General features: G+C 31.9%; 1 protein-coding gene across 1 annotated transcript in view; it reads left to right on the top strand.

The window, feature by feature from the left end:
- Positions 1 to 13,043, top strand: part of MDGA2 (MAM domain containing glycosylphosphatidylinositol anchor 2) — a 917,184-nt gene extending 904,141 nt beyond the window's left edge. The window contains exons 16-17 of the mRNA XM_070797384.1: positions 4,082 to 4,187; positions 6,849 to 13,043. Of these exons, the coding sequence (XP_070653485.1) occupies positions 4,082 to 4,187; positions 6,849 to 6,937 (195 nt within the window). The 3' untranslated portion in view covers positions 6,938 to 13,043. The remainder of the gene's footprint in view (positions 1 to 4,081; positions 4,188 to 6,848) is intronic.
- Positions 13,044 to 14,072: the final 1,029 nt, after the last annotated feature.

Genomic DNA, 14,072 nt, shown 5'->3' with positions numbered 1-14,072 from the left:
GCATACAGATCATATCTTCCAAGTTGAGATACATCATATTATAATGAACTATTATAGTTTCTCATCTTTGTATTTGAGGAAAAAGATGTTTGTCATCAAGGATTTATTTTTAAAAGCACTTGAAAGTTTGGCCAAGGTACACTATTTAAATTTAATACATATACATCCTATCTCTGTTATCTATCTCATAGTCAAAAACAATATAAAGGAGAAAGTGTCCCTCTAGATCTCTGTCTCAAAGCCATTTATAAGTCTATTAGAATCTATGTGTCATAATAATTCAGATAGCATTGTAGTTGGTGTTCAGAGCATAAAAAGAATAATGTAATAAATATTTCTTTGTGAGAATCCAGTGAGTTAAAAAGAAAATCTATATCTTCCCAATAACAAAGCTGCTATGGAAATTAAAGGAAACAAATCAATACACTGCACAGTATATTTTTCTTTCTTCTTGTCCAAACAGGACCATCAGGAAGGTTACAGTGTTTCTCTAGCCTGTTGGATTGGATCTCCCTATCATCACAAGATTTCAAATAAATATTAAAAATACCAGTTATAACTGTACCAAGAGTTTGATAGTCAAAAGTTATTTTTATTATCCCAGTAATAACTGCTACTAATTCTCTGATTTTTTTTCCACACAATAACTAAAAATATGGAAAGTAATCAACTTTATTCGGAGACAAACTGTATTATCTATAGTTGTACAGATAAATTTAAACAATAAGTTTACAAATCAGTTTTTACTACTTCATTTAGGATCACCATGAAATATTTCTATAAAAGAGTGTTCTGGATAGAGGCAGTCCTCTGGGCATATGGCAATTCAACTTTTGCTGATTTGTATTTCTGCTGTTCATCCAACTACACACTTGTGGTCAACATGGCCAGTAGGCAAGCAGCACGCATATTGAAATACATCAGTCAGTCTACTCCCTGACATTTACCATAACAGGCTCCCCAATACTCCCTCTCAATCTGACCAGAAAAGAAGGGTGGCAACGTCCTTCACGGCCTTGCTGCTTGGACAGCTTTGTTTTTAGCACAAGCCTAGGTTCAATCTTGTGTTTTTGGTCAAGCTGCACAGGGAGGCAGAAAGAGGGGAAGAAAAGGAGAATTAATAGGAAAAATAGAAGTGTTTAATACTTTAAACTCAGTAACAGAAGTTATGAAATGCTTTGAGCAATGGCAGGATCATTCTTTTACTGACAGGTAGAGTCCGGCTGCTCACTGCTTAATAGTCAATATAAGGCCAGGTTGGTGGAAAGGAAAGTTTGCATAATACATCCTTCTTCATGCTTCCTTCCAGGATTAAAATTTGACTGGGAGGCAGAAATCTACACTTTCTTTCATTCAATCTTTAAAATACACACATAAAAGAAAAAATTGTGATGATAACATCCTACTTTTATTCAGTAAAGTATTTGTCTTGGGGGAAAGTGGAAAATATTTGATTTTGTGGAATCAGACTCATAATAGCATGAATTTTGAGTTCTGACTTTCTCCAAGATAACATTCCATTCATGTTGTTATCTTCAGGAGAGAAGACTCAGCATCACATGACTGAAACTAAGAAGGGGGTGGGAATAACCATTGATTTACTCTTAACATTGATTCTTTACCAGGTAAGCAGCACGTGTTAAAAAAAAAAAAAAAAAAAAAGAGGAAAAAAGCCCCATTGCTTAAAAACCCATGCTTAGGAAAAAGGCAGTACTTTCTCATAGATAGACTGCTGATAAGGGCAATTTAAAATGATCCTGAAGAACCATGTGTTCCAAATAATTGTGTATAGTACTTATGGGAAATATATTCATTTCAGCCTTGTTCAGAATAACTGAAAATAATTTTATTGTCTAACAATAATAACAATACATACTGATTAAATAAATTTTGTTTTATCAATAACATGGACTATTCTGCTGCCATTAAAATGACTTCTCCTTTTCCATATTCAGTGCTTTTGAATTTTTATACCATTGATTTTTTATTTAAATCTTCTCTCTTGTAATTTAAATAGTCATCTGAGGATTTTTTAGCCACTACCCAGATATCTTCCAAAACACCACCCTAAGTCAAATGCAAATTATCATTCCCAGGCAGCCAAACTAAGGCTTCAAGTCCTGATTCTGTCTAAGGATGGAGCATTTATACACTGCCAACTTGGTTCTAAATATTTTAACTCTGGTCTGACATTTTATTTTGGCCTCAGTGATATAAGACAGATCAGATCAGATCAGATCAGTCACTCAGTCGCGTCCGACTCTTTGCGACCCCATGAATCGCAGCACGCCAGGCCTTCCAGTCCATCACCAACTCCCGGAGTTCGCTGAGACTCATGTCCATTGAGTTGGTGATGCCATCCAGCCATCTCATCCTCTGTCATCCCCTTCTCCTCCTGCCCCCAATCCCTCCCAGCATCAGGGTCTTTTCCAATGAGTCAACTCTTCACATGAGGTGGCCAAAGTACTGGAGTTTCAGCTTTAGCATCATTCCTTCCAAAGAAATCCCAGGGCTGATCTCCTTCACAATGGACTGGTTGGATCTCCTTGCAGTCCAAGGGACTCTCAAGAGTCTTCTCCAATACCACACTTCAAAAGCATCAATTCTTCGGCGCTCAGCCTTCTTCATAGTCCAACTCTCACATCCATACATGACCACAGGAAAAACCATAGCCTTGACTAGATGAACCTTTGTTGGCAAAGTAATGTCTCTGCTTTTGAACATGCTATCTAGGTTGGTCATAACTTTCCTTCCAAGGAGTAAGCGTCTTTTAATTTCATGGCTGCAGTCACCATCTGTAGTGATTTTGGAGCCCAGAAAAATAAAGTCTGACACTTTTCAAAGAAATGGCTTTGGACACTATTAACGTATAATACTTGTCTCAAAATAGGTAAGCAAGAAACCCTCTCTGTATCTAATTTAATTCTAAATTAAATATAATAATATAATAAAAAAAACTTCTCAAATCTTTTTATCCTATAAAATCATGAAACTTATCCTCATTCTTATGGACCATATTTAAGTAGGGAAAGGAAAGTCCTTAGAAAAATCACCACAAATTTACCTTTAAGGAGTCACATTAAACCCTCAAGATAAGACAGAAACAAAAAATTTTGTATTCATAAAAATAGACTTTTGCTGTAATTTGTTGCAATGAAATAAGATTAGAGATCATATTAAATTACACATATTAGTTTGATGTTGAACATAACTCTTTATTAAGCTAATTTTTCTTCAGAAAGAACAAACTAGGTATTTCATTTTGGTACATAGAAATTTTTCTGGGAATATAGTCACCAAGTGCATAGGTTACTTTTTCTACCAAAAGGATACTGGAAGCAAGGAGAATTTGTGAGATAAGACAGAAAATTTACAAAGTGTCTTATGTCTATAAAAATGAAATAAAAAATTGTTAATTGTCCTTATATTGACTTTGTATCCAGAATTTAGTAATAAGTGTAGATTGATTTCATTCATCTGTTCTTTCAACACTGATGTCTTAAGACTTAGTGCCATCCACTGTTCTAGATACTGGAAGTTTGAAGATCTGCCACTAAAGACATAAATATCTTCAAGTATTTAAAAACAAAGCATATGGGGAATATGATTAACTTATTCACTGTGTAAACACTTGTTCTGGGCTTCTGTAAACATAGTACTGGCACAGTGAACCTGGAACTGATTCATCCATAAAATGTATCTTTAATAGAAAGCCAGTGTTATGAGATATGTTTAGAGAACATTGGAGGGGATCTATTTCAGAGGAAAAAAATGTCCTTACCCTTGAAAGCAAAAAGTGATATGATTTGTTTTTTTGTAGCTGTTTTTATTCTATTATTCAATTAGGTTTAGTTTTGTTTTAAAACTGTCACAGAGCTTATAAAATGGAAAACTGCTATACAAGGAAGATCCTATTACTGGTTTTGTTGAGAAAGTTTTTTTGCAAGCAAGAATTCTGAAGACTACCAATAATAAATAATACCAGGATTGTCAATTTTAGGTTTGGCTCCTCTATTTCTCAATAAAAATTCATCTGCAAATCAAAGTTCTACATTTAGGTTTGTTTCATTCATATTTGTAGCTCATTTTTGAAGGTATTCGAGGTCCTGGCATAGAAGGTGACATTGCCATTGATGATGTATCAATTGCAGAAGGAGAATGTGCAAAACAAGACCTGACGACTAAGAGTAAGTATCTCTTCTTAGATCTGTTGGTGTGATGTTAAAGTAAAGTAATGACTATTAGGCTAACACGGTCTAATTGTTATAATGAATTTATTTTTAGTTTGTTTATTCAAAAATTTCCTATACATGAAACTCTAAAATTTCAAACATATTTTAAAATCAAATTATTAAATCCAGTGGTAGACACTAGACCTCAGTTATTTGACCTAAAATAAAAGTAATTTTGATTTTGGTTCATATAAGGCAAGCACACTTTGCTTTTTAATTAAGGTTTTTAAATATTTTTTGTTTATATGATTAATTTCAAAGGATTTTTAAACTATTATTAAAATATCTGGCTAATCCAAATAATCAACCTACATTTATATAGCCATGGCTATTTTTATTCCCCCAAGTTTATGAATGTATTTTATAGGTCTAACTTATGCCAACCATTTTAACAGATTCAATCTTGTGATGAGTCTTAGTATATATGTAATAAGTAATGGAGTAGCCTGATTTTTTTCCTGGTATGATTAATCTCCTACGTGCATCACAATCTTGTTTAGTAATTTGGTTTCACTATTTATTCTGGTTTGAGTATTATGATATAATGATATATTCAAATTGCATTTTTTTCACCAAAAATTCATTTTTAGTAAAAGAGGTTTATATAGAAAATTATAAATAATGCAAAAAGTATCATTTATGTATTGGGCTGTTTTTTTTTAATCCTCATTATATTATTTATGTGAAGATGAGAAATTTAAAATTATTCTTATGAAAAATTCCTCCAATTGAAGGATTTTCATAGAACCATCTGGAATCTTTAATTTTGTAGTTATTTAAAGAGGTATCAATTAAACTAAATATGTACAAATAACTTATTAATTATTTAACACTTACAAAAACAGCATGAAAATCCACTTTATATAAGTCTAGAGCAAATCAGAGTCTTTGTTAATTGAGTATATTTGGTGAGAAATTATATCAGTCTGGATGTTGAAAGTCAAATTTATACAACTGTCCACTGATTGCCCATAAAAACTGAATTGACTCCATTTTTCAATATTGTTAAGAGACAAAAATTAAAATTGTGTATAACAATGAGCCATTTTGCTCATTTTTTTTTCACCTTCTTGTCATTACACTTAACATTTCAAGTAACAATTTTAGTAAAAATTTCTCCTTGTGACTGGGTAATTTTGCTTTAGAAAATCAGTAGCTAAATCCAAATGAAGTAGGTTTATCAAATACACAGAAAAGCAAGCATTCTTCTCAGAGGGAAAACAGATTTCTTTTGAATTTCACAACATGGATCCACGACAGTAACATTACATTAATTGAAGATAGTTACCATCTTATACAGAAATCTTATATTTTTGATAATTAAATCACTGAAAAGTATTATAAATCAAATACACTTTCCAAATGAGGAAAGGAAGAGAACATAATTTACTTTCCCAAAAGGAGAAAGGAGAAATGTAGCCACAATGAAATGACCATAAAAACCCATAGGCACTTTATTATATGATGGAACAGTTTCATAATCAGTTTTGTTCTCCTAAACTACTAAGTTCAGAAAAATGTGTAACTATTTTAAGTAAGATATCTATATTTATTGGCGGTATCTTTATTTACCCTCTGTAAATCAGAGAAAATCTAATTGAACAAAAAAATTTCTTTGCTATAATATTCTATTACATTTGTTTCTCTTTAACTATCACTTTTAAAGTTCATTTTGATGAAAACTGTTGGATGAATATTAAATTTATGTTAATTTTTAAGTGCAAACCAGCTTGGAGACCAAAGGCCTCTTCCTAATTGCTCAGGCTCCCAACCCCTCTCCAGTAGAAAATGTAGCACTCTGGCCATGCTATCAAAAGCTGAGATTGTGTGTCTGCCTGTAACCCCAGCTCACTCCTAGGTGAGACCTATTTTGTAACTTAAGACAGGTTAATGAATTATTGGGTTTGTCCTTGTTAGTCCTCCTAGGTAAACTACACATTCTAAGAGGTATCATCTGGATATGAAATTTAAATTACCAGCTACAGGAGGCATCTCAAGGGTGATTGGTGAAACAATTTTTAGTTAGAACAGACTTCATAGCACTTTAAAAAATTACACTAAGGAGAATATTACTTACCTAGTTTACAGATAATTGACTGATCATATATATATAGAATCCACTATTTGCAGTAGTTAATTCCTTTACCCATAACAATCCCTACCTAGTTTTCACAGAGTAGATTTTCTCTCAGTGGTCTTTAAGCTTAAACATCTCTGAAAACTTTTTTTTTTTAAAGCTGACCTTTTAGATTTTTGAGAATTTTCTCTGTGTGCATGCCTTCATGTGACCAAAAAAAACTCTGAGGTTGAGCTAAGCCACAAATTCATATAAATATCTTCTGAACAGGTTTTGTAGCATATCATATCAATTCGAAAATCTGAAAATAGTTTTTTATCAAATTTCTAGGCATATATTCAAGTTATTTTCCTTTTCACTTGTCTTGGAAATGAATCTGATAAATAAGACAAACCAAACCAAAACAACAAATGTTTTCCAAAAATATCTTCTGTGCACTAAAATTGTTTTGTTGGTTCACTAAAGTTGTATTGGTAGCTACATGGGGTACTTAGTCTCGTTTTCCATTTGTTTCTTGGCATTTATTTCCTTGTCTTTAGATTCCGTTGATGGTGCTGTTGGAATTTTAGTACATATATGGCTTTTTCCGGTTATCGTCCTCATCTCTATCTTAAGTCCTCGAAGGTGACCTTACCCTGGCAGAGGCTATAAAAGATTCACCAGGCACTAGCATGAAGAAAGAGTCTTTGTAAATGGACACTGAAAAAACAAACTACCAAAGATTCCTCCACTGACTACTGACTCAAAAATAAAATAATAAAAACAAATTTTTTAAGCACTGGGGATAAAAAGACATCATGGAAATATAACTTATTCCGCACTACAAATAAAAGAAACTCTTGACCTGAGTAGAGAAGAGACCTTCAGGTGCTTCTATGGCTAAAAAGATTACATACAGCATCATCTGGTCATCTGGTTGAACTCGGAAAAAAAAAAAAAGAGCTATAGAAATCCTTGTCAAAGCACAAAGTCATGGCTGGTTTTGTTTCAAATGAATAGTTTGCTTGTTACTATGGAAACCTAATGGCCTGCCAACGAAAACCTCACTGTAAACAGGGTACGTGAAGAGCTGGCGTTTATTTTCCTTTTGAGAAGGTTTTGCATAGAGAATTAAATAAATGTAGGCCCTTTTACCTTTGGTTGTTACCCTTCCTTGACAATAACCCGAACTCAGAATTATTTAAAACATTCTTCTTCCTCCCCACCTTGTCCCTATCCCACCTTTATTATTATTATTTGTTTTCCTCCCATGGCTAAGCTAGATAACTGTATGCTGTCTCTTTTTGCATGCACTACTATCCAGGATGGTAAACCTGGGCTTACACATTACACAGGCTTATCGGAGTTTGCTTGCGGCCACTTGAACACCCAAACTAAGTCATCTGTTCCAACGAAGAAACCAAACCACCATCTTTTATAAATTGCCATGGAAACCAAGTGCCTTCAATGAGACAAGCCTGAATAATTTTCAACTCAGAAGCTTGCACTGCTAAGAGTGGTTTGTGTAAAACTATTTTATAAACAAACTACAGAGCCTAAATGTGCAAATTACAGGCAAGACAACAAAGCCGCTTCTGAAGAAGAAAGGACCGAAGCTGCTGCGTAAGCCCATGCAGACGAGATATTTGTTGTTTGACCTCCTAGACAGCCATGGCCTTTTGGCTTATTGTCCATTAGAAAATAACTTCCATTGAGACCAGACATGGGAGCAACACTTTTTTTCTTCCAGGTTATTAAATGGGTCAACCAGAACAAAAGGTTGTTAAGATAATAATTAGCGCAGAAGGTGGTAAAACACAAGCGTGATTTTTTACTCTAACCTCCATTTGAAATGAAATTGGCCCTAGCTTTAGAGGGAACAAGAAAATGTCTGTGATTGCAGTGCATACAAACTCTACAGTGGAACTGGGCCTGAAAAATCTGGCTTTATTCTAAACACTGAGGGTAAAATGCCTCTGCCCTTTAGTCAGACTCTGTGCAAATTGTGAAATATTATTTTATTATTTTGCCAAGATTAAAAAACACTTTTACAAAAAAACAAAAACCTGTAAAAATGATTTTGAGCTACCTGAGGACAAATCATACCTTTAACCAGCCAGTTTTCCAATGCATTGTAAATTTCACTTAAACCTGTTGGTTATGAAAATTTGAAGATCTTTTTCCTTAAATTATCTCAGCTTTTAACTTCATTTAAAAAGACTTTGTCTAAAGAAGAATACTATTATTATTATTATTATTATATGTTCTTTCAACACCCCAGGATTAAAAAACTGATTATGCAAGTAATTGGGATATAAGTATTAAATTATAACATTTGCAAATATTAATATAAAAAGCACAACAAAATGTAGTGGAAAAATGACAACGCTTGATTTTTTTAAAAGAAAATTCTGTAGAAATGTTTGTGCAAATTCAGTAATTCAACTTAAAAGATAATTTTACAGCTATGTTCAATAAAGCCTCTTTCCAGGTAAGGTATGAAAAGCAGTATGTGTGTTTGTTGAACAATGTTCACTTATCACCAAAATGAGACTAGTTATACAATTTACTGGTTATGTTACCATGGGATAAATCTTCAGTGCTTCATATACTGTAATGTCTGCAGGAAGAAATTCTGATAGGGAATCTCTGATGCACTCTCCCTTATATGTAATACATATTAAAAAAAATCAAACTTTTGAAAGTAAAATATGAAACAAATATGAACTTGGAATTTAATGTGTATTTTCATAGTTAAAGAGGGGACCAGTCTGAATATTCCAGTAGTAATAGAATCGAGCTAACTCAAGTTCTTTAAATTAAGCAGAATAAACAGATGAATTTAAAAACACATTTGAACAGATCAGGCATATTGAAAAATATTTCAAAATTATAGTCACCTATCTATTTTATCAAACCAAAGAAATTAAAGTAAACAATATTTGAGGCACTTAGCTTAATATTTACTAAATCTCCCTTCAGCTTGACTTCCATTTTAGGTGGCAACTAACCACTTCTCTCCACTCTCCCATATTACTGAATCATTTTTTAAAATTTATTTTCTGCATATTCATTTCTGATAATATCAATGAAAATATTCTAGATCAAAAGAGAGGCTTAACTCATTGTACCTGGCCTTCTTTCCTTGATCTTTATTTGAGTGAGGCTTTTGCAAAAATCACAACAAAACAAAATCTACATTCAGAATATTTGGATATGTATATGTCCTTCCCAGAAAAAGAATCAAGTCTTTTCTCTTAAGTCACCCTGCACAAAGAAACTGCTGTCAGCAAAAGATACAGTTCTACTACTTAACATTCACAAAATACTAGAGTCTTTCTATAACCTTTCACACGGTAAGAATACACAAGCCTTCAGAAGTTCATGAGAACTGGCTGGTACTCCAAAAAGTAATTTTGATTAAATGAGAAATTGCAGATGATTGCCAAAAACAAGAGAGTAATCAGAACTCCAAATCAATCAACTTTATTGGTATGATAATAAATTAAAATATATAACTCAAATGGGTTCTAGATTGCTTATATAGACCAACAAACATAGAATCAATGTTTTTCACTCAGAGCAAATGTTTAGTTGCTTTAATTGAAAGGCAATGGATAAAAATGCAGAAATTTTTAAAAGGTTGGCATACAGGAAATGTAAATTGTGAGGTATTCCCTTCTTTAATATTAGTTATAATAATGACAACTTTAAAGCACTTAATCTGTTTACCAACTCCCTTCCTTTTCCTAATACTTTTGTATATGAGTTGAACTCTCCAGTGTATTCCCCCTTTTCCGTTTTGATAACATTTTAAGTGTAATTGATGCCAGTATTTTGTTGTTGTTCTCTCATAGGCAATGGAGCTTTTAATTTCCTGGGAGAAAGATTATATCAGATAATCTACTGCCAGTAGTTGATCCTAATTAATAAGAAGCATTACTCTGTTTCATCAGTTCAAAGCTGCTTGTTTCTCCACATTTTAACATCTCTGCAATCAGGCATATTTTAATTACAACTAGCAACATTTCTGTGTAGTGATATATAAAATAAGAGTGCATCCTAAAAACAATGGCATCTTAGTTATTGAAATTCACCAAAGTTTCCAAAAGTTTCAAATCCTGCCCAGTGTTATTACTTTTCAATAGAAATAATAGCCACTTCATATTTGTAGAATTTATATTACTTATTGAATACATATTATTTAAAAATAACATAACTTTAATTTTATTCTTTTTAAAAATCTGAGTCTTCTTTTACATACATTATAATACAAACCTAGCCCTGCTTTTTCTTTTTTTCCTGCTACCTATTTTTTAGTTCTATCATGAATTACAATATGCCACGTACCCCTGGATTAAAATGTTTTCTGTTTTTCTGTGATTCATAGCACTTAATGTGTTAGAAGTTTGGCCTGCCATTAAATTTCTTTCAGAGATTTGAAAAATGCATGGTGCATCACAATATCATGTAATAGGCTAAACTAATGGTATTTCATTTCACCTACATCACAGCATCGACTTTGGCATGGCAATGAATTGTGATAATTACAATAATGAGAACTGCAAACCAGCTGGTCAGTTACATCATGTTAAAAAATGGTAAAAAAAAAAAAAAATACCATTCTTTACTTTTATATTTTAAAATATGACAAAATATGAATGACAACTGTACTAACTTTTCACCAAACATGCATTTTTATTTTAAAGACTTTATAATAAACTTATCTGTCAAAATGTGTAATTTGAAGAACAATTAATTTAGTTCCATACTTAAGACTGTATGAAACTGGCTGTGGTATTTTTCATGATCAATTTTTGTTTGTTTTGATTAGTGAATTGAAAGATACTGACAGACTACATAATCAGAGTTGATAGAATGACTTCAAAGGATTCTATTCAATGCATGTTCTTTATCAACAAACTTTTTTTTTTAATGTGCCTTTCAAAGATCAGAGCCTCTCAACAGACATTTAAACTGGAAAAAAATTGTTCTGAATTCATTTTCTTCTTGGGTGATGGCTACTTCTTACTAATTGCTTCGTCTGCATCTCAACAAGGGAGAAGGTATACTCTTCTTGCAACTGGGTAGTTGATGTCAAGGAGGAGTTATTGCATTTTCTGTGAAAACAATAAAATCATAGGGTTCAATCCCAAGTTATTTCCTTTCCTACAATGCTCCCTTTGTGACTAACTGGCTTAATTAGTTTTCTTAGTGCTTATTTTTAAAAAGCAATGTCTCTGGCATTTTCTACTTCTACTTAGAAAAGCTACTGCAGAATGATCAGAACTTTTTTTCAAATATGGTATAAAAAGTTCTCTGCTGATATCCATAATATTTATAAGTAAATATGTATGTTATTACATAGAAAAACTAAGACTTAAAAACTTGAAATTTTAATGTGAAATATGCCAGTTCAGAATCAATCTATCATATGTACATGTCTGTTTGGAAACAGAAGTGAAAGTTAGGTTAGGGAGACATTAATATTCCATATATTTGTATATGGACTTCTTTATTGACATTAATATAAGGCTTAATAAATCATGATTGGTGATTTCATTACTCTGAATCTACATTGAGTATATTGGAATTAAGGAATTGGAATTCAAAATTTGAATAAGGCAAGGGTTAAACTCTGGGTAAAAACTGAAATAGTTTTTCTTAAAAGAACATTTACAACTGATGAATTTAATTTCAATTGTATTAATTTTCCATAAGTTGAGTTTAAATGTAATCTTATTTTTCAATAAAGTGATGGGAAATTCTATGAAATAGGGATTAGCCTATTAGTTTCAGTTTGTTTTAGTATGGCTCTCAATTGTTGTCCTGGATTTCCAGGATACCATTTTTATTTCTTGAGGCATCAGTATATTTAAATGTATATGTTCAATTAAATATATGCTGTTAAATTCATATCGAATATTAGTTACATTTTAGATCTCAAAGTTTAGATTTAACTTACTTTTCCTTTTGATATTTTCCTTCTGCTAATAGTTGCAGATAGCTGTATGTAATCTTCCCTTGGATTTTCTTTCAATAAATGAAATTATGTTAAATACTCTTCTAGTGTTTTGGGGAAATTTCTGCTGTTAATAAGCACTTAGGTTAGAAACAAAAAGATATTTGGAATAGCAATTATATTTTCAAATTAAGATGAAAATGCCATCATTTCTCACTATTGAATAGCTTTTATAGACTCAACACTGCAGTGAAGCACAATTAGCCCAGTAAAGATATGTGTTGATTTTTACATCCTTTCTGAGGGATCATTTATAAGATTGTGTTAAACAAGTAGGCACTAAAATTTTCCTGAATAAACTGTGATTTAAGAATGGTGGCTCAATTTAGTAACTGTGGGCTTCTGTATGGTATGTGAAATAACTGACTACAGATTAACAGTACTACTGTTTTCCAGGATGAAAGTTTTAATCACATATTTCATGGAGGCACTTGTAAGCTGAATGTAGGTCTTCCCAGGGAAAATAACAGCACTGCTTGGCAATGATTGGAGTGAAACAAACTATAAGTGGAATCCTAAAACTTGCTTATTATTATTTCCCTGTTGCCTATTTAGCTTAGTTTTTTCCTTCATCTTTGGTGTTATAGCTCTATATCCATTGAAACTTTGGAAATACAGTTAACAGTAATAGACCTATTAAGCATCCTCAGAAATCAACTACCTAATTGCTTCATAACTGCCTATTAAAGTACTGGTTATTCTTCATGAGCTGTTTTAATAGTCAAATTAAAGACTTTGTCCATATTTTATTCCTATGGTACTTATATTCTTTAAATTATTCTTTAGTTGTCTGGACATCTGCTTCCCAGCTGAAGTTGTTAACCACCTCCATGGCAAGGACTATGTCTTTTTATAGATTTAAGAGCTTCCAGTTTACCTAGGTTCTACAGAGGTTATTGAATTAATGATTACCAAATTAACTCTTGATTTAGACCTACATTTAAAACAGAACTTATTCAATGAACACAGGAAATAAGCAGTCATGTCAACTTTCAGTTATAAAATCAATGACATTTCACAGACAGAAGACATCTCCTAGGTGCTGAGAAAATAAGGAATAGAGGCAAATGAAATATTAGTTTACCCATTTCCAACATAATTTTCAAGCACTTCTTACTTTAAAAGAAAATGATTGTATTTCTTAATAAAAAGGCAAACCTTTTTAATGTTTCCACAAACAAACAGGAAAAGGAGTCTAATTCTGCATGTTTTGTGTTAGATGTTATCCTTATACATGAGAATAATATGACATAGAATCCCTTCTCTTAATCAAAATATATTAATTATAGACTGTTATGCTTAATTTTACATTCAGGAGATCACATGAGCTAAATTCAGCCTTAGCTCCTTTCTAGAGTTTGCTGTAGTATGTGTGTGTGTGTATATATATATATATATATATATATATCTTGGGATCCAATCATCCATTAGATTTGAAATGAAGTATATTTTAGTATGCAAATATTTTAGAGTTGAATAATAATGAATTATAAAACTAAGATATTTATTTAGTTCTGGATAATATTTTAGGTATCAAATACAAGATTCTTAAACATGGAACAAAATAATGAGAAATAATTTAATTTTCAAAATTGGTAACAGAGATGTCTATTAATTTTAATATTTTATTTTGATTCTGCTTTGAATTATATGTCTCGATTTCAAAAACTGACACAATTCAACAGCCCAATGAGCCCAAAATAAAAGATGGTACAGTGCTAGTATGTGGCAAAAATGATAATAAACAGTTAATTAATTAAAA

The sequence above is a fragment of the Bos indicus genome, chromosome 10 (assembly GCF_029378745.1).
Source record: "Bos indicus isolate NIAB-ARS_2022 breed Sahiwal x Tharparkar chromosome 10, NIAB-ARS_B.indTharparkar_mat_pri_1.0, whole genome shotgun sequence".
Lineage (NCBI taxonomy): Eukaryota > Metazoa > Chordata > Mammalia > Artiodactyla > Bovidae > Bos > Bos indicus.
This window is presented reverse-complemented; position numbering and strand designations above follow the sequence as displayed.